Raw genomic sequence first — 27,488 nt, 5'->3', positions numbered from 1 at the left:
AGCGACCCCATGGACTGGAGCCTACCAGGCTCCTCTGTCCATGGGATTTTCCAGGCAAGAGTACTGGAGTGGGATGCCATTGTCTTCTCCCGTAAGTACACTAAAGGGCGGCAGAAAGAGAATTACTATTACACCTCAGCGATTGATGTAGTGACTAGAGTTTTTAAAAATCATCAAAGGCAGAAAAATCTGGACAACACTGTAAACTACATGTTTAAGAATATTGATGGGGGATTTCCCTGGTGATCCATTGATTAAGAACCTGCTTGCTAGTGCAGAGGACAAGGGTTCCATCTCTGGTCAGGGAAGATCCCACATGTTGTGGGGCAGTTAATCCTGTGTGCCACAACTACCGGGCCCTAGAGCCCATTCTGAGGAGCCTGTGCACAGCGACCAGAGAGTAGCTTCTGCTTGCCACAACCAGAGAAAGCCTGTGCACAGTGACAAAGACCCAGTAAAATAAATAAATAAATAAATAAAAATTTTTAAGAATTACTGATAAATTTCCTTTGAGAAAGATCACCAGCACTCAGTAAGAATATCTGCTTCCTTAGCGCCTAGCAGCCTTGGAACTTTATATTTTATTATTTGTTAATCTGATAGTATTTGTATTTATTTTCAATTCATTAATTGCTAAGTGATTGAAAATGTTTGCATATGCTTGCAATTTGATTTTTTCTTTTTGTAAGGTATGTTGATAATTTTATGTGTATTTCCATATTGTTACATAGCCTACTTTTATTTATAATATTTTATACTGTACATATTCCTCCCTTGTCATTGACTTTTAAGCCATCTTATGTTCTTTAACTTAAATTAAAATGTTTGTGTAGTCAGATCCATCTCTATACTCTTTTTTTGTTTTGTTTTTTTCTTTGATTTCTGCAGGTTATTTTTTGTAATCCTACTTGTTACTTAGAATCCATATAGGGCACGCTCTCATTTTAAAACTTAACCTCATAAAAACAAGATAGACTTGCTCCAACCAATGAATCATTGAAATGGGCCAGGTATTATAATTTCTGTTTGTTTTTACAACTTAGACTGTTAGACTGAAGTGAAGTGAAAGTCGCTCAGTCATGTCCAACTCTTTGCAACCCCATGGACTAAATAGTCCATGGAATTCTCCAGGCCAGAATACTGGGGTGGGTACCTTTTCCCTTCTCCAGGGAATTTTCCCAACCACTGCAACATTATCCTGCTGCTGCTGCTCCTAAGTTGCTTCAGTCGTGTCCGACTCTGTGCGACCCCAGAGACGGCAGCCCACCAGGCTCCCCCATCCCTGGGATTCTCCAGGCAAGAACACTGGAGTGGGTTGCCATTTCCTTCTCCAATGTGTGAAAGTGAAAAGTGAAAATGAAGTCGTTCAGTCATGTCCGACCCTCAGCGACCCCATGGACTGCAGGCTTTCAGGCTCCTCTGTCCGTGGGATTTTCCAGGCAAGAGTACAGGAGTGGGGTGCCATTGCCTCCTCTGAACATTATCGTAGTCTTCTGTAATTTAATATTATGTCTTCTTTTGGTTGTCAGATTATTAATAACTTCACAAGACGGATCCAGACCAAAATTAAAGATCTTCTACAGCAAATGGAAGAAGGGCTGAAGACAGCTGATCCACATGATTGCTCTGCTTATACAGGTTGGACAGGTAAGTCTATGGGATATAAGCAATTGATACATTTTATTTTTGGATTATGATGTGTAAGACTTGGATCTGAATTATTTTTCTTTTAAAATGATATGTTTTATACTTTATAAAAAGAAGTTTTGAACTATCTTCATTGATGAAATGCTTTGTAATTTTTTTTTAATTTATTAAAAAAAAAAATCTAGCATAACAGGCTCTAGATTCATCCACCTCACTGGAACTGACACAAATTCATTCTTATTTATGACTGAATTATATTCTATTGTATGTATGTACTGTATCTTCTTTATCCATTCTTCTGTTAATGAACATCTAAGTTGGTTCCTTGTCCAAGCTGTTGTAAATAGTACTGCTGTGAACATGGGTACGTGTGTCTTTTTGAATTACGGTTTTCTTAAATATATACCAGTGGTGGTGTTTCTGGTTCATATGGTAGATTTTTTCCTAGTTTATTAAGGAATCTCTGTTCTCCATAGTAACTGTATCAGTTTACATTCCCACCAACAGTGCAAGAGGGCTCCCTTCTCTCCACATCCTCTCCAGCATTTATTGTTTCTGCAGTCTTGGATGTTGGCTGTTCTGACTGGTGTGAGGTGATGCCTCATTGTAGTTTTGATTTGCATTTCTCCAATGATTAGCATGTGTTTATTGGCCATCTGGATGTCTTCTTTGGAGAAATGTCTGTTTAGGCCTTCTGCCCAATTTTTGATGGGGCTTTGTTTTTCTGATACTGAACTATGTGAGCTGCTTATATATTTTGGAGATTAGTCTTTTGTCAGTTATTTCATTTGCAGTTATTTTCTCCCATTCTCAGGATTGTCTTTTAATCTTCTTTATTGTTTCCTTTGCTGTGCAGAAAGCTTGTAAATTTAATGATGGGTTTTTTTGTGGGTTTTTTTTTTTTTAATTTCCATTACATTGATCTCATCAAAAAGTGTATTGCCTATGTTTTCCTCTAAGAGTTTTATAGTTTCTGGCCTTACTATTTAAGTTTTTAATCCATTTTGAGTTTATTTTTGTGTGTGATGTTAGGAGGTGTTCTAGTTTCATTCTTTTGCATGTAGCTGTCCAGTTTTCCCAGCACTGTTTATTTAAGAGACTTTCTTTTCTCCAGTGTATGTTCTTGCCTCTGTCATCACAGACAAGGTGCCCATAGGTGCATGGGTTTATCTCTGGGGTCTCTGTCCTGCTCCATTGGTCTATATTTCTATTTTGGTGCAAGTACCACACTGTCTTGATGACTATAGCTTTGCAGTAAAGCCCACAGTAAGGAAAGTTAATTCCTCCACCTCCATTCTTTCTCAAGATTGCTTTGGCTATTGGGAGTCTTTTATTACCAATAGCTCTGAAAAGAAGAGAAGCAAAAAGCAAAGGAGAAAAGGAAGGATATTCCCATCTGAAAGCAGAGTTCCAAAGAATAGCACGGAGAGATAAAAAAGCCTTCCTCAAGGATCAGTGCAAGAAATAGAGGAAAACAACAGAATGGGAAAGACTAGAGATCTCTTCAAGAAAATTAGAGATACCAAGGGAACATTTCATGCAAAGATTGGTTCGATAAAGGATGGAAATGGTATGGACCTAACAGAAGGAGAAGATATTAAGAAGAGGTGGCAAGAATACACAGAAGAACTGTACAAAAAAGATCTTCATGACCTAGATAATCACGATGGTGTGATCACTCAGCTAGAGCCAGACATCCTAAAATGTGAAGTCAAGTGGGCCTTATGAAGCATCACTGCGAACAAAGCTAGTGGAGGTGATGGAATTCCAGTTGAGCTATTTCAAATCCTGAAAGATGATGCCATGAAAGTGCTGCAGTCAATATGCCAGCAAATTTGGAAAACTCAGCAGTGGCCACAGGACTGGAAAAGGTCAGTTTTCATTCCAATCCCAAAGAAAGGCAATGCCAAAGAATACTCAAACTACCGCACAATTGCAGTCCTCTCACATGCTAGTCGGAGAAGGCCCTGGCGACCCACTCCAGTACTCTTGCCTGGAAAATCCTATGGGCAGAGGAGCCTGGTGAGCTGCATTCCATGGGGTTTGCTAAGAGTCGGGCATGACTGAGCGACTTCACTTTCACTTTTCACTTTCATGCATTGGAGAAGGAAATGGCAACCCACTCCAGTGTTCTTGCCTGGAGAATCCCAGGGGCAGGAGCCTCGTGGGCTGCCGTCTATGGGGTCGCACAGAGTCGGACACGACTGAAGTGACTTAGCAGCAGCAGCACATGCTAGTAAAGTAATGCTCAAAATTCTCCAAGCCAGGCTTCAGCAATACATGAACTGTGAACTTCCAGATGTTCAAGCAGGTTTTAGAAAAGGCAGAGGAACCAGAGATCAAATTGCCAGCATCCAATGGATCATCGAAAAAGCAAGAGAGTTTCAGAAAAACATCTATTTCTGCTTTATTGACTATGCCAAAGCCTTTGACTATGTGGATTACAATAAACTGTGGAAAATTCTTAAAGAGATGGGAATACCAGATCATCTCACCTGTCTCTTGAGAAACCTATATGCAGGTCAGGAAGCAACAGTTAGAACTGGACATGGAACAACGGACTGCTTCCAAATAGGAAAAGGAGTACATCAAAGCTGTATATTGTCACCCTGCTTATTTAACTAATATGCAGAATACATTATGAGAAATGAGCTGGAAGAAGCACAAGCTGGAATCAAGATTGCTGGGAGAAATATCAGTAGCCTCAGATATGTAGACAACACCACCCTTATGGCAGAAAGTGAAGAGGAACTAAAAAGCCTCTTGAAGAAAGTGAAGGAGGAGAGTGAAAAAGTTGGATTAAAGCTCAACATTCAGAAAACTAAGATCATGGCTTCTGGTCCCATCACTTCATGGAAATAGATGGGGAAACAGTGGAAACAGTGTCAGACTTTATTTTTCTGGGCTCCAAAATCACTGCAGATGATGATTGCAGCCATGAAATTAAAAGACGCTTACTCCTTGGAAGGAAAGTTATGACCAACCTGGATAGCATATTCAAAAGCAGAGACATTACTTTGCCAACGAAGGTCTGTCTAGTCAAGGCTATGGTTTTTCTAGTGGTCATTTATGGATGTGAGAGTTGGGCTGTAAAGAAAGCTGAGTGCAGAGTAATTGATGCTTTTCAACTGTGGTATTGGAGAAGACTCTTGAGAGCCCCTTGGACTGCAAGAAGATCCAATCAGTCCATCCTAAAGGAGATCAGTCCTGGGTGTTCATTGGAAGGACTGATGTTGAAGCTGAAACTGCAATACTTTGGCCACCTCATGTGAAGAGTTGACCCATTGGAAAAGACCCTAATGCTGGGAAGGATTGAGGACAGGAGGAGAAGGGGATGACAGAGGATCAGATGGTTGGATGGCATCACTGACTCGATGGACATGGGTTTGGGTAAACTCTGGGAGTTGGTGGTAGACAGGGAGGCCTGGTGTGCTGCAGTTCATGGGGTTGCAAAGAGTCGGACACGACTGAGCGACTGAACTGAACTGAATTGTATTTCCATACAAATTGTGAAATTTTCTGTTCTAGTTCCGTGAAAATACCATTGATATTTTGATAGGGATTGCATTGGATCTGTAAATTGCTCTGCGTAGTATTGTCATTTTCACAGTATTAATTCTCCAATCCAAGAACATGGTATATCTCTGCATCTGTTTGTGTCATCTTTGATTTCTTTCATCAGCTTCTTACAATTTTTTACATACAGGTCTTTTGTCTCTTTAAGTAGGTTTATTCCTAGGTATTTTATTCTTTTTGTTCAATGGTGAATGGGATTGTTTCCCTAATTTCTCTTTCTGGTTTTTCATTGGTAGTGTATAGAAATGCAAGGGATATCAGTGTATTAATTTTGTGTCTTGTGACTTTAGTATGTTCATTGATTAGCTCTAGTAATTTTCTTGTGACATCTTTACGGTTTTCTATGTAAAGAATCATGTCATCTGCAAACAATGAGACTTCTCCTATGTCTTTTTCAGTCTGGATTCCTTTTATTTGTTTTTTTCCTCTGATTGCTACGGCTAAGACGTCTAAAACTTTCAGTTTTTCACCATTAAGAATAATGTTTGCTGTAGGTTTGTCACATATGGACTTTATTATTTTGAGGTATGTTCCATCTATGCCTATTTTCTGGAGAGTATTTTTTTTTTTTTTTTTTTTATAAATGGGTGTTGAATTTTGTTGAAAGCTTGCTGTGAATCTGTTGAGATGATCATGCAGTTTTTTTTCCCTAACAATATGTTAATAGGGTATATCACATTGATTGATTTGTGATACTGAAGAATCCTTGCCTCCCTGCAATAAACGCCCCTTGATCATGATATATGAACCTTTTAATGTGTTGTTGGATTCTGTTTTCTAGAATTTTGCTGAGGATTTGTACATCGAATTTGTCCATGATATTGGCCTTTAATTTTCTTTTCTTGTGGCAGCTTTGTCTGGTTTTGGTATGAGGTTGATGGTGGCCTTGTAGAACGAGTTCTAGAAGAGTTTGAGCAAGATTAAGTGTTAGCTCTTCTCTGAATTTTTGGTAGAATTCACCTGTGAAGCCATCTGGCCATGAGCTTTTGTTTGTTGGAAGATTTTTGGTTACAGTTTCAATTTCTATGTCTGTAATTGGTCTGTTCGTATTTTCTATTTCTTCTGTTTCAGTCTTGGAAGGTTATACTTTTCTAAGAATATGTCCATATCTTCCTGGTTGTTTATTTTATTACCATATATTTGCTCGTAGTAATCTCCATGATTAATTTCTTCACTGCCTGTTGTAACTTCTCCTTTTTCATTTCTAATTCTATTGATTTGAGTCTTCTCCCTTTTCTTAATGAGTTTGGCTAATGGTTTGTCAATTTTTTTAATCATTTAAAGAACCAGCTTTTAGTTTTATTGCTCGTTGTTTTTGTCACCTTCATTTCTTTTTCATTTATTTCTGGTCCGATCTTCATGATTTCTTTCCTCCTACTAACTTTGGGGGGGTTTTTTGTTCTTTTTCTAGTTGCTTTAGGTGTAGGGTTGAGTAGTTTATTTGAATTTTCTCTTGTTTCTTGAGATAGGATTGTATTGCTATAAACTTCCCTCTTAGCACAGCTTTTACTGCCTCCCATAGGTTTTGAGTTGTCACGTTTTCATTGTCATTTGCTTCTAAGTATTTTTTGATCTTCTCTTTGGATTTCTTCAGTGACCTCTTCATTACTCAGAAGCATTTTGTTTAGCCTACATTTGTTTGTGATTTTTATAGTTTTTTTCCCCTTTGTAGTTCACATCTAATTTTATAGCATTGTGGTCAAAAAGATCTTGAGATGATTTCAGTTTTTAAAATTTACCAAAGCTTGATTTGTGACTCAAGATGTGATCTATCCTGGAGAATGTTCAGGAAAAAAGTGAGAAAAAGTGAAATCTACTGTTTTTCGATGAAGTGCCCTGTGGATATCAATTAGGTCCAGCTAGTCCAATATATCATTTAAAGCTCGTGTTTCCTTATTAAGTTTCTATCTAGATGGTCTGTCCATTGGTGTGAGTGGTTAAAGCCTCCCACTATGATTGAGTTACTGTCAATTTCCCCTTTGATAGTTAGCTTTTGCCTATGTATTGCAGTGCTTCAATGTTGGGTGGATATATATTTATAATTGTTATATCTTGTTCTTGGATTGTACCTTTGATCATGATGTGGTGTCCTTCCTTGTTTCTTGTAATGGTGTGTGTTTTAAAGCCCATTTTATCTGATATGAATGTTGTTATTCCCACTTTCTTTTGTTTTCAATTTGCATGGAATATCTTTTTCCAGCCCCTCACTTTCAGTCTGTATGTGTCTCTAGGTCTGAGGTTATTCTCTTGTGAACAGCATATATAAGGGTCTTGTTTTTGTGTCCATTCAGCTAATCTGTGTGTTTTGTTTGAAGCATTTAATCCATTTACATTTATGGTAATTATTGATATATATGATCCTATTACCGTTTACTTTTTTCTTTTGGGTTTGTTTCTGTAGGGCTTTTCTTTCTCTTGTGTTTCCTATCTAGAGAAGTTCTCTTACTATTTGTTAAAGCTGGTTTGGTGGTGCTGAATTCTCTTCACTTTTGCTTCTGTAAAGCTTTTGATATCTCCTTTGGATCTGATGAGAATCTTTCTGGATAGAGTAATGTTGGTTGTAGGTTTTTTCCCTTTCATCACTTTTAAGTATATCCTGCTACTCCCTCTGACTTGTAGAGTTTCTGTTGAAAGATCAGCTGTTAGCCTTACAGGGATCCCCTTGTATGTTATTTATTGCTTTTTCCTTGCTGCTTTTAATATTTTTTTCATTGTGTTTAATTTTCATTAGTTTGACTAATATGTGTCCTGGTGTGTTTCTCCTTGGGTTTATCCTTTAAGAGATTCCCTGGTCTCCTTGGACTTGGGTAGCTATTTCCTTTCCCATGTTGGGAAGTTTTTGACTATAATATTCTGAAATATTTTCTCATACCCTTTCTTTTTCTCTTCTTCTTCTGGGATGCCTATAATTTGAATATTGGTGCACTAAATATTGTCCCAGAGTTCTCTGGAGTGTTGCTATTTCTTTAATTTTTTTCCTTTGTCCTATTCTGCTTCAGTTATTTCCACCATTCTATATTCAAGCTCACTTATCTGTTCTTCTGCCTCAGTTATTCTGCTGTTGGTTCCCTCCAGAGTATTTTGAATCTCAGTTATTGTGTTGTTCACTGTTGGCTTTCTATTCTTTATTTCTTCTAGGTCGTTGGTAAACATTTTTCATATATTCTAGATCTGTGTTCCATTCTATTTATCTGTGCATCCATTTTGTTACCAAGATTTTGGATATCTTTACTATCATTGCACTGAATTCTTTTTCAGGAAGACTACCTATTTTTCATTTGTTTGGTCTTGTGGGTTTTTACCATTTTCCTTTATCTGCTTCATGTTTCTCTTTCTTTTCATTTTGTTTAATTTATTGCTTTTGAGGTCGCCTTTTTGTAGGCTTGAAGGTAGTAGTTCCTCTCATTTGTCAGGGTTCCCCGCCATGGCTGGGGTTGGACCAGTGACTTGTGAAGTTTCCTAGTGTTGGGGACCTGTGCCCGTGTTCTTGTTGTTGGTGGAACTGTGTTTTGTCTCCCCGAAGGGTAGTGCCATATCCAGTAGTGTGTTTTGGGGTTTCTCTGGGCTTGTTATGGCTTTAGGCAGTCTGTCTGATCATGGGCAAGTGTGTGTTCCTATTTTGCTGAAGGTTTTGCTTGAGGTGTCTGGTATTGAAGATTGCTTGCTTTTGGGTAAGGCTTGGTCTTAGTGTTGAGAGACCTTTGGAAGGTCTTGCTGATTAATGTTCCATGGTTAGAAGGTCTCTTGGTCCTGAGTCCTGTACTCGGGTCTCCCATCTCAGGGGTTAAGGCCCAACCCCTTAATGCAGCTCCAAAATGTCACAGGCCACACAGCACAGAACACAAAACCCCAAGACTAATGGTTAAACCACAGCCAAGAACACCCAAAGAAACTCACACACTTAGATTGAGAACAGAGCAAGAAAAAAGAAATGAAAAGAAAAAGAGAAAAACAGGAGTCGAAAATGAAGAAAGTAATCAAGTCATTAAACAAATCCAAGTGTGAAAATCAGTGCTAAAAACTAGACTAGCACAGTGGGGAAGGAAATGGCAACCCACTCCAGTATTCTTGTCTGGAGGATCCCAGTGACAGAGGAGCCTGGTGGCCTGCCGTCTATGGGGCTGTACAGGGTCAGACACGACTGAAGCGACTTAGCAGCAGCAGACTAGCACAAATACAAAGTAAAAAACATGGAAAAAATGTAATATAACTAGAGAGTACTGTAAAAACAGGAAAAAATAGAATGAATTCATTTAAAAATAAGATGTTTTAATGAATTCATTTAAAAATAAGATGTTTTAACAAAGGCAAAAGTAGTTCATAAAAAATAACAATTAAAGGTTTAATAAAGAAAGAACATCATTAGAACAGTATGAAAAAGAAAAAATATATAGAGTGATAGCTGGAAGAATGTTGTACTAATTCCTTATTTTCCTCTTCACACAGTGTGCTGTAGTCCATCTACCTACTCAGAAAGTCTTCCAGCATTTCTGGAAAGGTCTTTGGACCTGTTGTGGGCAGTGTAATGTCAGCTCAGGCTCAGATTTTGCCTTACTCAGTAGTTGCTTTACTTGTTCCCAGAGTCCACAGTTGCCCCTAAAGTCCACAACTTTGGGCTGATTGTGGGGATTTAATCTGCTGCACCTGCAGCTGTAAGAGCTGTTTTCCCTTCTCTCTGTTGCTCACATGGCCCCTGGTTCTCTGCTCTGGTTTAGGCCCTGCCTCTGCTTGTAGGCCTCCCTCTCATATCTGTTTTCCACCTAGACATGAGGGGACAAAAATAGCAGCTTATTAGGGCTCACTTGTTCAGTTGGACTGGGGACAGGGAGGGGTACAGCAGACACATTTGGGGTGTGTGGGGAGTGCCCACTGAGGCTGAGATCTGCAGGAAGTTACCACACTCTAAGGAAGGTCATGCACTTCCCCAGGGGAATTGGCCTCAGGTTGTGGGTCCCTAGGCAGAGCCCAGCTGCTCAGGCCTCCAGGAAGGTGTGGGCAGTGACCTGTGCCCACTCACAGGTTGGTGGTAGTTGGAACCCTGGGGTTGAGACCATAGTGGCCTCCTGGCCACCGCCTCTGGCCCCCACACTGGCCTGGCAGCAGTCTAGTATCCCATGTTTCCCCCTCTGGTATCACAAACTGCAGTTGTGTCTATTTCTGCATCTGGCTCTCCTGCCAGACTTTCTGTTTCTGGAGTCACTGACCGCTGCTGTCTCCTTTTCCCTCTGGCACTTGTGAAGATGGGGTCCTGCATTCCATGAGCATGGGGAGTTAGAGCTTTCCTGCAGCAGTGATCTCTTGCCTCTCTGGCAGGCCCAGTCTTTTCCCTGAACTCCCTTAGCTGTATCATACTAACCTCCTCATCTTCATGGTAGTCAACCTCAGTCCTCTCCCTGGAGTCTGACCCCCAAAGCCTGAGCCTTGATACCCTCCACTCACTGTGGAGGCATTCAGGCCACTTCTCGACTGGGAAGGGCAGTTTGGCAAGATCTCTGTGGTGAATTATCTCGGTTTTGCCTTCTGAGCACCTGTTGCTGGATTCCCCTCTGAGAGTCCAAAGGTCCCCCTGACTCCTCCCATGAGGGGTTTCCGAGTGTGTGGGAACTTTTCCTCCTTCATGACTCCCTCCACAGGGTGCTGGTCCCCATCTCAAAATCCTTTGTCTCTTTTTTTATCTTTATCCTTTGCTGTATCTCATTCTTATCTTAACTCAAAGATAAGATTGACTTATCTTTTTGGAAGTCTGTCTTCTGCTAGTGTTCAGAAGTTGTTCTGTAGAAGTTGTTCCACATGCAGATGAATTTTTGATGAGTTTGTTGGGGGAAAGGTGATCCCCCATCTTACTCGTCTGCCATTTGAAGGTCTCCTGGACATTAATATTCTTAAACACTTGCCTACTGTCCTGAGCCCCAACTGCTTCCATTCTGGGCCACATGTTCCTTCCAGGCCTGTAGTTTTATTTCTAAAGAAATTCTTTCTGCTTGAAGTTTAAATGTCATATGAAGTTAGTATGTCATTTTTGTAACATTGATTACCTGACCTAATATATGTCTGATTTTTTTAAATGTGTAATGAGAACAGACTTGCTCTAAGGTCTGTTTTTCTTTGTTTGCTTCTATGTCTTTGTTCTTTGCGACAAGCTAAATTTGTGTGACCTTTCTGGCCTTAATAGTTATCAATGATTTAACCTTCTGTTTGTACTCATTTAAATCATTTGTACACATAAAGATTTTGATTTTGATAATTATAATTAAGCAACCAGTAGTAACACTTCACATCAAAAATTTTAATTTCAAAATCAGTTTGCCTTAACTAATCTTTATATTCTTTTTATTATTTTACCATGGTGTCATACATTATAATAGCTATCTAGGGAATATAAAAGAAATGAGACAGACCTTGTTTTTGTTGTTGTTTAATTATTTATTTTAATTGGAGGCTAATTACAATATTGCAGTGGTTTTTGCCATACATTCACATGAATCAGCCATGGGTGTACATGTGTTCCCCATCCTGAACCCCTCTCCCACCTCCCTCCCCATCCCATCCCTCTGGGTCATCCCAGTGCACCGGCCCTGAGCACCCTGTCTCATACATCGAACCTGGACTGGCAATCTGTTTCACATATGATAATATACATGTTTCAATGCTATTTTCTCAAATCATCCCACCCTTGGCTTTTCCCACAGAGTTCAAAAGTCTGTTCTTTACATCTGTGTCTGTTTTGCTGGACAGACCTTGTTTTGAGGGATTAGAAACACAGTATGATTATTGTTAATAGCAATTCACATGTAAATTTATAGTCTTTTCTTGCTAAATTTTTATAGTTTAATCAGTAAACAGTATGGACACAAGTGTAATGTTGGAGGTGCCAGGAACTGGTACTTGTTTTTCAAGTGACACCCAAATATGATGACCATGATCTCTTTATTTGTGTTTATATATGTACTCATTTATATTATGCTTTATTTATTATTTGCCTATTGTGACTACAATATTACATAGTGACAATAGAATTGAATTTTTCAAACTTTTATACCCAGACATGGAGCTAGTTCTCTTACAGAGCCAAAGAAATTGATCCTAAATATAAAGTTAAATAATTTTGGCTAACTTGAAGTAAAATACAAAGAATACAGTTATTTTGAAAGGAAAAATCAGTTGTTAGTAGCACAGGCTTCCCCCATGAAGCTTTTACTTAAAGAATTTCTTCCGTTTTAACTCCATTATTGTTAGACCCCAAATTGGCTACGCATCAGAATTATCTGAAGAGCTTTATAATAAACAGAGACTCCATTCCAGGACAGTTGTATCAGGAATTCAGAGAGTATGATTCTAAGAATCATTGTTTTTTAAAAATCCCCAATTGTTGTCATTTTGGGGGATCACTGAGAGTTATCATGGAAGTATTTGGTTTGAATGATTTCAAATAATATTTAGGGCTTTGGGGTTCATGTAGCAGTATGGAATCCACTTAGACCCATACCTCCCTGTCTTGTCTCCTAAAACTGTACAATATAAGAAGAAGAATTGAACCATTCAAAATTTATCTCTTTAGCAAAATATGAGATAGAGAATATACACAAATAATACAGGGTTAAAAACAAATAGCATCCAGAATGACTATGGAAAGAGCCTTGGTAGAGCAGGGGAAGAAAGACAAAGGATCCAGGGGTGGCAAAATCTGTCCTATGACTCCCCACAAGTGATTATTCCCAGCAGGAGTGAGACAGACCCTGAGGGGAAGCTTAGAGGGCACATCTATGTGAAGAGTGGGCAGGTAATGCTGGACAAGGCAAAGAAAGGTATCTGGTTATATGGGGAACATAGGTTTTATAGACTTTCTAACAAAACACTATTCTGAAAAAGAGGATTAACTTAGAAAGCAGAAGCCGCATTCCTGGTGACACTGCTAATGTGTAGGAAGGAGGGAAACATCAATGGTAGGTGCCTTCTGAAACAAAAAAGATGAGAGTCAAAGGAAAGCTGGCCACCAAAAGTCATCATTTATTATGTAAACTGTTCCTCACCTAAAAAGAAGAAGATGCCTTTCAAATGAAAGCCACTCTCACCATCTTCCTCTTCTAGAGAATCTTCCTATTAATATTTGATCCAGAAAAATACACCTGTTTCAAATTTAAGAAAAAGATCAATTATTTACATGATATTAGAAAAAATAAAAAAGAAAATCAGAGTTTGTCAGCAGAAGAAAACATAACAAGACATTTCTACTACAAGATGGAGAAAAAGTGCAGCACTTTTCAGCATTAATTTTGTAACTTAATTATGCAATATATTCACAGTGCAGAAATAGTGGAACTCTGAGGAGAGATGGTAAGGCAGTAAGACGATGTAAAATGAGAATTGACAGAACTCAAAAAAGAAATTCAAGGAAACGACAAATTCATGTCAGAAACGAGGACCAAATTGCAAGGAGTTGAAGAAAGAAGTGAAAATATAGGAATACATAAAAGGAAAAATAAAACAAGAAAAAAATTAAACCTAAGGAAAACTTGCAGTTTCTGCCTGACATGTAAGGAGTTACTAATGAAAGTCACCACTTTGTGCTAAAAAGTTAAAAACTGAACAGACTGAAAAGTCAACAACTTTTCTATTTGTCGTGTAATCCCAGTTTTCTGGATCCATCAGAAAATTGGGGTTACATGACAAGTAGCTACACCTAAAATAGGAGCAATATTCAGGGAGATTCAGAAAATCACAATTTACTAGAGCAGAGACCTACAAAGGGAAATCACCACAGGAACCTAAACCGTAATTGCTTAATGCCTGAAACTCACTGTAGGCAAATATGGGAAAGAAAAAAACTCCAGGAGGGCCCAGTCATAGGGAGGCTTCCACACTTTTGTGACGTTAACTTCAGCAGTTATCCCAGGTCCTCACTGTGAATATTGGAAAAAATCCCTGCATGCTTCTCGTGGGGTTGAGGGGCAAAGGAACCATTTTAAAATATTTCAGAGCATTCTGTTCTTAACAAGGCCAGCCTTCAGGAGAAATTATTTTACCAGAGCCTAACCTACTGGATCAGAAGCTAAGCTACCTGGGGAAAGTGTAATAGCCGACTCCAGCTCCCTCTGGCATCCTGTTCAACCTAAGGGGAGAAAGACGCTGAGGCGTACTAATGGAGTTCATGGTCCAGGGGCGCATGTTCACTGGAACACTGAGACCTGCTCACAGGACCATAGAATGCCTCCACTCCTGCACTCCTGACCACTCCATTACTGCAGGACTATTTGCTGCAGTTTCTTTTACCTAGTACCTTGTCTACCTTTCAACAGAAAAATTGCTAGACATACTGAAAGGCAAAAACAAGCCAGTTTGAGGTGACTAAACAAACGTCAGGACCAGAACGAGATATGGAAGGAATGTTGGAATTACTGGACCAGGAATTTTTAAATACTATGATGATATGCTAAGGATTTTAATGAAAGGTAGACAACTTGAAGGAACCCATGGATAATGTAAGCAGAGAGGTGTAAATTCTAAGAATTGAACATAAATGCTAGAAATCAAATACACGGTAACAGATAAAGAATTCTCTACTAGACACAGCTAAGGAGAGAATCCTTAGCTTAAAGATACAGCAGAAGAAATTTACAAAACTGAAAAAAAAGAAAACAGAATATTCAAGAAATGGGAAACGACAAAAGGTTTAACATTTGTGAAATGGGAATACCAGAAAGAAAAGAAACAGAGAAAGGATCAGAAGCAATATTTGAAGCAATAATGACTAAGAATTTTTCCAAATAAATATGCACTAAACCACAGGTCTAGGAACAGGATAAATACCAAAAACAAAGAACAAAAACCTGCATCTAGGCATTTAATATCCAAACTTCACAAAACCAAAGGTAAAAAAATCTTGAAAGAGATACATGCATCCCAGTGTTCATCACAACGCTACTTATAATAGCCAGGACATAGAATCAACCTAAATGTCCACAACAGAGGGGTGGATAAAGAAAACTTGGGGCATATCTGGGCTTCCTTGGTAGCTCAGACAGTAAAAGAATCTGCCTGCAATGTGGGAGACCCAGGTTTGATCCCTGGGTCAGGAAAATCACCTGGAGAAGGGAATGACTACCCATTCCAGTATTCTTGCCTGGAGAATTCTATGGACAGAGGAGCCTGGAGGCAGTATACAATGTAATTTACTCAGAAAAAGAACGAAATAATGCCATTTGCAGCAACATATGGACCTAGAGATTGTCATACTGAGTGAAGTAAGTCAGACAGAAAAAGACAAATACTGTATATCTCTTATATGTGGAATCTTAGAAAAGGGTACAAGTGCACTTATTTACGAAATAGAAATAGAGTCACAGATGTAGAAAACAAACTTACTAGTGGGGAAAGCAGGGAGCAAAAGATAATTTGGGATTGATACATACACACTAGTATATGTAAAACAGATAACTAATAACAACCTCCTGTATAGCACAGGGCTTCCCTGCTGGCTCAGTGGTAAAGCATCCCTCTGCCAACGAAGAAGATGCGGGTTCAATCCCTGGGTCAGGAAGATCCCCTGAAACAGAAAATGGCAATCCACTGCACCATTCTTGCCTGGGAAATCCCATGGACAGAGGAGCCTAGCAGACCACAGTCCATGGGGTCACAAAGAGTTGGACACAACTGAGCAACTGAGCACACATATAGTACACACACACAAGTTGCTCAGTCGTGTCCGACTCTTTGCGACCCCATGGATTGTAGCCCATCAGGCTCCTCAGTCCATGGGATTTTCCAGGCATGAATGCTAGAGTGGGTTGCCGTTTCCTTCTCCAGGAAACCCTATTCAATACTCTGTAAAGACCTAAATGGGAAAAGAATTGAAAAATGACTGGATATATGCATTTGTATAACTGATTCACTTTGCTTTACACCTGAAACAAACACAACACTGTGAATCAACTATACTCCAATAATATATATTTTTTAAACTCTTGGAAGAACATAAAGGAAAAAACTGCCCTATTATAGAGAAGCAAGGATCAGAATTACACCAGACTTCTTTTCGGCAACAATGTAAGCAAGGTAAGAGTGGAGTGAAATATTTCAAGTGTTGAGAGTTAAAAAAAAAAAATCCTAGAATTTTGTACCCTTTCAAATTATCCTTAAAAGTGAAGGAGGTGTAAAAACTTTCTCAAACAAAAATCAAGGAAATTTGTTGCCATTTGACTTGATTTTCAAGAAATGATAAACCAAGTCTTTGTGAGAAGGAAAATGGTATTAGTTAGCTACTTGTTGCTGTGTTTAGTCACTCAGATTTGTCTGACTCTTTGAGACCCTGTGGACTTCTTTGTCCATAGGGATTCTCCAGGCACGAATACTGGAGTGGGTTGCCGTGCCCTCCTTTGGGAGATCTTCCCAAGTCAGGGACCGAACCCAGGTCTCCCTCATTGGAGGCGGATTCTTTACCATCTGAGTCACCAGCAGTTACTAAAATAAGGAAGAGCTTTAGTGTATGAATAAGTGAAGGTGAAATAAAAATTTTTATTTTTCTTATTCTCAAATGATCTAGCAGATCAAATTATTAGATTGGTGCAAAAGTAATTGCAGTTGGAGCAAAAGTAATTGAGGTTCAAAAGTAATTGTGGTTGACTTTTGCATCAATGAACTGCAATTATTTTTGAACCAAGCACTTTTGAACCCTGCTTTTTTGCACCAACTGCAGTTACTTTTGCACCAACTTAATATATATTCAAATAACAGCAATGAATATATTTGTTACATAAGCATATATGTATGTTTATATATACGCACATATATATGTTTATATGCACATATATATATTTTATATATATATATGATTATATATATGTTGTTGTGTCCAGCTCTTTGTGACCCAGTGGACTGCAGCACGCCAGCCTCCTTTGTCCTCCACTATCTCCTGGAGTTTGCTCAGATTCATGTCCATTGAATCAGTGGTACTATCTAACCATCTCGTTCTCTGCTGCCCCCCCCTCCTTTTGCCTTCAACCTTTCCCAGCATCAGTCATTTCCAATGAGTCATTTGTGTCAGGTGGCCAAGGTATTGGAGCTTCAGCATCAGTCCTTCCTATGAATATTGAGAATTGATTTGCTTTAGGATTGACAGGTTTGATTTCCTTGCAGTCCAGGGGACTCCCGTGAGTCTTCTCTAGCACCACAATTTGAAAGCATTGATTATTGATTCTTCAGTGCTCAACGTTCTTTATGGTCCAACTCTCATGTCTGTACATGACTGCTGGAAAAACCATAGCTTTAACTATACGGACCTTTGTCAGCAAAGTGATGCCTCTGCTTTTTAATATGTTGCCTAGGTTTGTCATAGCTTTCCTTCAAAGGAGCAAGTACCTCCTGCAGTCACCGTTCACACTGGTGATTTTGGAGCCCAAGAAAATAAAATCTGTCACTGCTTTCACTTTCCCCCCTTCTGTTTGCCATGAAGTGTTGGGACCAGATGCCATGAGTTTAGTTTTTTTAATATTGAGTTCCAAGCCAGTGTTTTCACTCTCTCACCCTTATCAAGAAGCTCTTCAGTTCCTCTATACTTTATGCCATTGGAGTGGGGTCATCTGCACATCTGAGGTTGTTGATATTTCTCCCAGCAGTCTTGGTTCTAGCTTATGATTCTTCCAGTCTGGCATTTCACATGATGTACTCTGCATATAAGTTAAGTAAGCAAGGTGACAATGTACAGCCTTGTTGTCCTCCTTTCCCAATTTTGAACCAGTTTTCCATGTTCAGTTCTAACTGTTGCTTATTAATCTGCAAGAAGTGAGACAGGAGACAGGTAAGGAGGTCCCATCTCTAAGAATTTTCCAGTTTTTTGTGATCCATACAAAGTCTTTAGTTTAGTTAATGAAGCAGAAGTAGATGTTTTTCTGGAATTCCCTTGCTTTCTCCATGAGCCAGTGAATGCTGGCAATTTGCTCTGTGGTTCCTCTGCCTTTTCTAAACCCATCTTGAACATCTGGAAGTTCTCAATTCATGTATTTCTGAAGCCTAACTTTAAGAATTTTGAGCATGACCGTACTACCATGTATATGTTATGTATAAGTAAAATGAATAATAGTAAGATACAACAGAAAGAAAGATGAATTTAGGAACAATTTGTTATTATAAGATACTTGCTCTACCCAAGAAGTGTTATAGTGATATTTGAAAGTGGAGTGGAATTAAATTGAAAACAAAATAACATCGTAAAATACAGAGAAAGCATTTGGCAAAATCCAGTGCCTATTTGTGATTTAAACATCTCAGTGAACTAGGAATAGAGGGGAACATCCTCAACTTGGTTAAGAACATCACAAAAAAAACTATGTCATATTTAATGGTAAATATTTAAACTTACCTGCTAAGATCAGCAACATGGTAAAAATGTTGCTCACTACTGCTTTCCGCATCATACTTGAAGTTGTAGCTGATATAATAAGACAAAAAAAGGAAATAAAAGGTATGCAAATTTGGAAGGAAGAAATAAAACTGCCTTTGCAGATGTCATAGCCATTCTAAGTAGAAAATCAGAATCAACAACAAAAAAATTTTTGTAACTAATAAGCAATTAGAGAAAAGTTGTGGGATATGAAGTAAGTTTACAAATTGTTTTTTTATATACCAGCAATGAATACGTGAAATTTAAAGAACACAATACCGTTTACATTAGCATCCCCCCAAAATACTGAGGTACAAATCTATCAAAATATATACAAAAATCTGTGAGAGGTAAACTACAAAGCTCTTTATTAAAGATAGCAAAAGGAGAACTAAAGTGAGATATTTCATGTTCTTGGATAGGAAGACTCAATATTGTCAAGATGTCATTTCTTCCCAGTTTGATCTATAGATACAGTGCAGTCCCAATCAAAATTCCAACAAGTTATTTTGTGAATATCAACAAACTGATTCTAAAGTTTATATAGAGAGGAAAGAAACTCAGAATATTCCACTCAATATTGAAGGAAAAGAACAGATGGAGAACTAACACTATCTAACTTTAAGATTTATAAGACTTTTAAGACTATTAAGACTCATAAGCTGCAATAATCAACCAGTGTAGTCCTGGTGAAAGAACAGACGAGAGCCCAGACATACAGCCACAGAAATATAGTTAGCAATATTTAACACAGGATCAAAGGCAATGCAGTGTAGCAAAGATGGTCATTTCAACAAATGGTTCTAGAGCACCTGGGCATCCACATGCCACAGAATGAATCTAGATACTTTAAAAAGAATTAGCAAAAGAAAAAAAATTAGCAAAATAGATTATGGATTTGAACATAAAATACAAGACTCCTCAAGATAACACAGAAGAAAACCTAGATGGCCTTTGGTGTGGAACTGACTTTTTACATACAACACCGAAGATGTGGTCTGTGAAAGAAACACAGCCAAAACCCTGGGAATATTGTAGGTTCAGTTCTAGACTACCACAGTAAAGCAAGTTTCACAATAAAATGAGTCATATAAATTTTTGGTTTCTCAGTGCATATAAAAGTTATGTTTAGTCTGTTAAGTTTGTAACAGTATCATGTCCAAAAAAAAACCCAGCAATGTACATACCTTAATTTTAAAATATTGGTAAAAAAAAAATGCTAACATAAGCATTCAGTGAGTCTTTATCCTTTTGTTGGTAGAGAGTTTGAAATATTGTGAGAATTGCCAAAATGTGATACTGGGAAACAACATGAGCAAATCCTATTGGGAAAATAACTCTAACAGACTTACTCAATTCAGAGTGCCACAAAGCTTTAATTTGAAAAAAGAGAGAGAGAGACAGTGAGAGAGATCCCTGTAAATGATAAGGCTTTTTAAAAAGCTACTGTGTGAAAAACAATGAGAAGATAAGCCACTGACCAGGAAAAAGTCCTATGGCTGATTCATGATGAGGTTTGACAGAAAACAACAAAATTCTGTAAAGCAATTATCCTTCAATTAAAAAAAAAAATTTTTTTTTTAAATTGCAAAGGACATACCTGATTAAGGATTTTTACCAAGCATAAACAAAAAAAAACTCTTAAAACCCAATAATAAGGAAATGAACAACCCTCTTATAGAATAGACAGAATGCATGAGCAGACACCTCACCCAAAAAGACACAGATGGCAAGTAAACCATATGAAAACATATGAAAAGATGTTCAACATCTCATGTCATTGGGGAATTGCCAAATTTCAAAACACTGACAGTACCAAATGCTGGTGACAGTGTGGAACAACCAGAACTCTGATTTAATGCTAGTGGAGATGCAAAATAGTCAGCCATACTAGAAGATGGTTTGGCAATTTTTTACAAAGCTAAACATGGCTCTTACTATACGTTCCAGTAATTGTGCTCTTTATTACCCACCAAAAAGCTGCACATGAGTGTTTATAGCAAACCATATTCATAGTTGCCCCAAGTTTGAAGTAGCCAAGATGTCTTTCAGTGAGTAAGGCGATAACTAAATGGTGCATCTAAACGATGAAGTGCCATCAGCATTAAAAGGAGTGTGCCAGAAAGAGACATGGAAGAAACTTAAACTTTCTACTTTTTCTAGAAGACACTTTGAAAAGGCTACCTACTATATGATTTCAATTATATGGTATTCTGGAAAATATGTAACTATGAAGACAGTAGAAGTGGTTACTGGTTTCAATGCATTTAGAGGTGGAGCACAGGTGAACAGGCAGAGCACAGAGGATATTCAGGACAGGGAAACTGCTCTGGATCATCTACAGTGGTGGATACATTTTGTTATACACTTGTCCCAACCCATAGAATGTATAACACCAAGAGCGTATGGCAGTATAAACGGTGGGCTTTTGGTGAAAATGATGCATCGGTGTCAGTTCATCAGTTGTGGCACATGTACTATGTGGTGTGGGATGTCAGTAGTTGAGGAGGAGGTATGTGAGAGAAGTATCAACGGGGAGGAAATCACCTTGGTATTAAACCTCTAAGTGGCCACATTAAGAGGTTCACCAGCACCCTACAAGATTTTCAAGGATTTAAAAATGAAGATAAGATTTTAAATCCAGCTAGGTTACCACCCTCCAAACATATAAAGTATAACAAAAGATATAAGAAGAACCTAAAAAATATTTTTATTTAGAGCATTGCAGAGGACTCTGCTAGTGTAGTAGCTTACACGCAATGGCTCATGGGCCAAATCTGGGATACAGCCTTTTCACGGGCCTGTTACCAAGAAGGGCTTTTATTTACATTCCTAGAATTTTGAAATAAAAGAATACCCAACAGAGACTGAATGTGGTCCTCAAGGCCTAACCTAGAGTTTATTATCTAGGTTTTTATGGGAAAAAAAAAATTTGCTGACTCCTATATTAGAAGACTAGCTAAGATACGATTCAAGGAAACATGGACATAAGCATAGAGTAACATTGATTAGGAACAGAATTTTGCAGCTAGGAGAATAGGCATAGAAACATCAATAAAACTGGGAAAATTTAAAACAGGAAATTTTAGGAATAACATGACTACTTTTCAGTACATAAATTTATTTCACAATATAACTGAAATGGATAATTCTCTGAATACATAATCTACGAAACCTGACACTGGAAGAGATACAACGTGTAAATAGATAAAATTCCAAATAAAAATTTGAGAATGTCATCAACTACCTGGCCAAAAACTTCACTGGGAAAGTTTGCCAAACTTTAGTTAAAGAACAGGAAATCCCAAGGAGAATGACATAAAAATGCTGTAACATGAGTTCTGTACTGTTTCCCTCTTCCACCCAAAGAATACTGATTTTGATAATTGCACACAAATGAGAGCACCTTTCTGGGACCCAAGAGTCCAATGGAGGAGTTACACGATATCATTGAAGCAAAGAAAAAAGTATAGAACTGAGATTGGACACATTGAAAAGGGTAAGAGGAAAATTCCCACATCACCTGTCACCTCGTCCTCAACAGCTCAGTGCCAAGAGAGACACGCTTGGCCTGTGATTTCTCCTGCAGAGGAAAGTGAGAACATGTGAGTGAGTGCCCAGCTTCCGCAACTCTGTGTGAAGCTACTGAGGACACCCACTTCTTTCTCACCCCTTTCAGAATACAGAGGTGATCTGCATACCTGAAGGGCAAGGAGAGGCTGAGAGCACAGCAGCCAGGGCTCAGAATTCAACAGGGGCACAGTTCCACTAACCACTTTGCAGACTCCATCAGGAAGCCTGCGCGTGAGTCACTGGGGACACCCGCTGTGGATTCCCCAAATTGGCCCATAACCATAACCTTGGGCCTCCAACATGCTGCATTCCACACTCAAACACTGACCCACCTTATGTGTGCCCCTGAGGGCAGTGTGTGCAACCTTTGTGGACATTCAGCACGGGCAGAAAGCTGGCTCAACCCAGCAGGATTGGGAGAAAGCATACACACTTGAGGAGCCCTCAACTACCCTAGGAAAAGCAAACATGAGACTCAGCACTCAGCCGGACTTTATGGAATTAGGAGAGGCATACAGTCTTAAGAATTCTCCCCTAACAGGGAACAAAAAGTATGGAACAGGCATATCCATAGAGACGTTCTGAGAAAGCCTGAGAATCCCTCGTAAAGCTGACCGAAGGCATTTCATTTCTGAAGGCTGTCAATAAAGACTGAAGGAGGTGACTGCATCTTCAGATGCTGAGACAGCAACTCACGACTTCAAGAAATATGAAAGATCAAGTAAACATAATACCACTTATACTTCAGAATTTTATAATAAAATAACTGTCCAGTAACCACTCCTAAAGAAATGGAGATTTATGGTTTCTCTGATAAAGAATTCAAATTAGTGTTTTTGAAGAAGCTCATGAACTACAAGAAAACGGAGAAAGACATTTTAATGAAATCAGGGAAACAATACATATAACAATACAAAACAAAGCATAAACAACAGGAAAACAATACATCAGTTCAGTTCAGTTCAGTCGCTCAGTCGTGTCCGACTCTTTGTGACCCCATGAATCGCAGCACGCCAGGCCTCCCTGTCCAGCACCAACTCCTGGAGTTCACTCAGACTCACGTCCATCGAGTCAGTGATGCCATCCAGCCATCTCATCCTCTGTCGTCCCCTTCTGCTCCTGCCCCCAATCCCTCCCAGCATCAGAGTCTTTTCCAATGAGTCAACTCTTCGCATGAGGTGGCCAAAGTACTGGAGTTTCAGCTTTAGCATCATTCCTTCCAAAGAAATGCCAGGGCTGATCTCCTTCAGAATGGACTGGTTGGATCTCCTTGCAGTCCAAGGGACTCTGAAGAGTCTTCTCCAACACCACAGTTCAAAAGCATCAATTCTTCGGTGCTCAGCCTTCTTCACAGTCCAACTCTCACATCCATACATGACCACAGGAAAAACCATAGCCTTGACTAGACGGACCTTTGTTGGCAAAGTCATGTCTCTGCTTTTGAATATGCTGTCTAGGTTGGTCATACATAATAGAACCAAAAAGGAAGCCTAGAGCTGAAGAATACAAACAAAGGACATGACAACTGCAGCAGAAAGCAGCAGCAGTGGAATGAATCAACAAGAAATAAATAACCTATGAACTTTGAAGCAGGTCATTTGTAATTAACCAGTCAGAGGAGAAAAAACTAAAAAGAATGAATAAAAGTAAAGAAAGCCTACATGAATTAAGGGATGTCATCAAGAAAACAACTAATGTATTAGAGGAGTCACAGAAGGAAAAAGGGCGCAGGGGAAAGCAAAAGCTTATTTAAAGAAATAATTGCTGATAATTTTCAAAATCTGGGAAGAGAGATGGAAATTAAGAGTTCAAGATGTCTGTACTTTCCCAAAGAGATTCAAGTCAAAGAAGACTTTACTGAGACACATTATAATAAAACTGTCTAAAATGAAAGACAGAATTTCTGAAGCAGGAAACAAAAAACTACTTACATACAAGTTCAGTTCAGTCACTCAGTCGTGTCCGTCTCTTTGTGACCCCATGAACCGCAGCACGCCAGACCTCCCTGTCCATCACCAACTCCTGGAGTTCACTAAAACTTGTGTCCATTGAGTCGGTGATGCCATCCAACCATCTCATCCTCTCTTGTCCCCTTCTCCTCCTGCCCCCAATCTTTCCCAGCATCAGGGTCTTTTCCAGTGAGTCAGCTGTCCGCATCAGGTGGCCAAAGTATTGGAGTTTCAGCTTCACATCAGTCCCTCCATTGAACACCCAGGACTGATCTCCTTTAGGATGGACTGGTTGGATCTCCTTGCAGACCAAGGGACTCTCAAGAGTCTCCTCCAACACCACAGTTCAAAAGCATCAACTCTTCGGTGCTCAGCTTTCTTCACAGTCCAACTCTCACATCCATACATGACCACTGGAAAAATCATAGCCTTGACTAGATGGACCTTTGTTGGCAAAGTAATGTCTCTACTTTTTAATATGCTGTCTAGTTTGGTCATAACTTTCCTTCTAAGGAGTAAGTGTCTTAATTTCATGGCTGCAATCACCATCCACAGTGATTTTGGAGCCCCCCAAAATAAAGTCAGCCACTGTTTCCACTGTTTCTCCATCTATTTGCCATGAAGTGATGGGACCAGATGTCATAATCTTAGTTTTCTGCATGTTGAGCTTTAAGCCAACTTTTCCACTGTCCTCTTCACTTTCATCAAGAGGCTTTTTAGTTCCTCTTCACTTTCTGCCATAAGGGTGGTGTCATCTGCATATCTGAGGTTATTGATATTTCTCCCAGCAATCTTGATTCCAGCTTGTGTTTCTTCCAGTCCAGTGTTTCTCATGATGTACTCTGCATAGAAGTTAAATACGCAGGGTGACAATATACAGCCTTGATGTACTCCTTTTCCTATTTGGAACCAGTCTGTTGTTCCATGTCCAGTTCTAACTGTTGTTTCCTGACCGGCATACAGGTGTCTCAAGAGGCAGGTCAGGTGGTCTGGTATTCCCATCTCTTTCAGAATTGTCCACAGTTTATTGTGATCCACACAGTCAAAGGCTTTGGCATAGTCAATAAAGCAGAAATAGATGTTTTTCTGGCACTCTCTTGCTTTTTCCATGATCCAGCGGATGTCGGCAATTTGATCTCTGGTTCCTCTGCCTTTTCTGAAACCAGCTTGAACATCTGAAAGTTCGCGGTTCACGTATTGCTGAAGCCTGGCTTGGAGAATTTTGAGCATTACTTTACTAGCATGTGAGATGAGTGCAATTGTGTGGTAGTTTGAGCATTCTTTGGCATTGCCCTTCTTTGGGATTGGAATGAAAACTGACCTTTTCCAGTCCTGTGGCCACTGCTGAGTTTTCCAAATTTGCTGGCATATTGAGTGCAGCACTTACACAGCATCATCTTTTAGGGTTTGAAGTAGCTCAAGTGGAATTCCATCACTTCACATTCCAGGATTCTGGCTCTAGGTGAGAGATCACACTGTCGTATTATCTGGGTCGTGAAAATCTTTTTTGTACAGGTCTGCTATATATTCTTGCCACCTCTTCTTAATATCTTCTGCTTCTGTTAGGTCCACACCATTTCTGTCCTTTATTGAGCCCATCTTTGCATGAAATGTTCCCTTGGTATAATTTTCTTGACAAGATCTCCAGTCTTTCCTATTCTGTTGTTTTCCTTTATTTCTTTGCAGTCATCACTGAGAAAGGCTTTCTTTCTCTCCTTGCTATTCTTTGGAACTCTGCATTCAGATGCTTATATCTTTCCTTTTCTCCTTTGCTTTTTGGTTCTCTTCTTTTTCAGCTATTTTAAGTCCTCTTCAGACAGCCATTTTGCTTTTTTGCATTTCTTTTTCTTGGGGATGATCTTAATCCCTGTCTCCTGCACAATGTCACGAACCTCCATCCATAGTTCATCAGGCACTCTATCTATCAAATCTAGTCCCTTAAATCTATTTCTCACTTCCAGTGTATAATCATAAGGGTTTTGATTTAGGTCATACCTGAATGGTCTAGTGGTTTTCCCTACTTTCTTCAATTTCAGTCTGAAGTTGGCAATAAGGAGTTCATGATCTGAGCCACAGTCAGCTCCCGGTCTTGTTTTTGCTGACTGTATAGAGCTTTTCTATCTTTGGCTGCAAAGAATATAATCAGTCTGATTTTGGTGTTGACCATCTGGTGATGTCCATGTGTAGAGTCTTCTCTTGTGTTGTTGGCAGAGGCTGTTTGCTATGTCAGTGTGTTCTCTTGGCAGAACTCTATTAGCCTTTTCCCTGCTTCATTCTGTATTCCAAGGCCAAATTTGTTTGTTACTCCAGATATCTCTTGACTCCCTACCTTTGCATTCCAGTCCCCTATAGTGAAAAGGACATCTTTTGTCAATTGTACCTCCATAAAACTGGAGGAAATGAACAATAAACAGTAAAAGAGTCAGTGTTTTTGTTTTTTAAAGAACAGGGAATCTCAGTGCTACTCTTACACTGTTTCAGAGAACAGGAAAATAAGGAATACTTTTCATTGTTTTATGAAGCAAGGTTAACACTAGTGCCGAACCTGATGTAAAGATTTACTAAAAAGAAAAAAAATAAACATAGCTCAATCTTACTTTTGATAGCTACAGTGTTAATTTGGCTTCTAAGAAAAGGTTTGTATGTTTTAGATTTTCATACTGAAGTATTCAGGGGAAGAATGTCATGATGACTTCTTTTTTTATACTTGGCCTGTCGTCATTTACTTTAAAATACTTAAGATTTGAATATATATAACCATAGATCTTTGGGTTCATAGGTTGGCCAGATCATCATCCTATTTTTAGGGGTTTCTGAGTCAGTAAGGAAGTACTGGTGAACCTTTTATAGTGATTATTATATTTGAAATTTGTTGGTATTGAACTTGTTTTCTATATATTTATAATTTCAGTTTTTGAATACAGAAAACACACACTCGAAATCATAATTGAATCATATGGAAGGATCTTTTTAGGGCTTATTAATGTGCTCCTTTTCTATCTGTCTGACACAATGACTTATAAAAACAATGGATAATGATAAAAGGACTTTTCAAAAAATATATGTGGGTGTTAAGAGTTAATCTCAAAGGGAAGTAGGATATCTTGAATAGCAAAATTAAAGAAGAGAGAAGCTACCTATTTTGAGACATTTAAAAGAAAAGTAAAAAATAAAAATAGGATATCAGATAAAGAACAGAATATTAGTGAACCTCAATTCAAACATTAATAGATTTATTTTTGGCCTTTTGACCAGCATATCAGTTTTTTAAAATACTTTTTCCTGAGTATATTTTATTAGGTATATGTTTATACAGATTGATATATTATTTAGCCATCACATTGACTTCCTGAGCCCAGGAATGCGTG

The 27,488-nt window shown here is 38.8% G+C and overlaps 1 protein-coding gene across 6 annotated transcripts in view; it reads left to right on the top strand.

Annotated features, from left to right (window-relative positions):
• LANCL2 (LanC like glutathione S-transferase 2) overlaps positions 1-27,488 on the top strand; it is an 84,125-nt gene that overhangs the window by 24,853 nt on the left and 31,784 nt on the right. For all 6 annotated transcript variants that reach the window (XM_086365534.1, XM_086365532.1, XM_086365536.1 and 3 more), the window contains one exon: positions 1,530-1,647. In XM_086365534.1, coding sequence (XP_086221660.1) covers positions 1,530-1,647 — 118 coding nt within the window. The remainder of the gene's footprint in view (positions 1-1,529; positions 1,648-27,488) is intronic.

Source organism: Bos grunniens, chromosome 22 (genome assembly GCF_055505025.1).
Source record: "Bos grunniens cultivar Pamir isolate PY7600 chromosome 22, Bosgru_T2T1.0, whole genome shotgun sequence".
NCBI classification, from domain to species: domain Eukaryota; kingdom Metazoa; phylum Chordata; class Mammalia; order Artiodactyla; family Bovidae; genus Bos; species Bos grunniens.
Note: the sequence above shows the minus strand (reverse complement) of the source record. Positions and strands in the feature narration are given on the sequence as shown.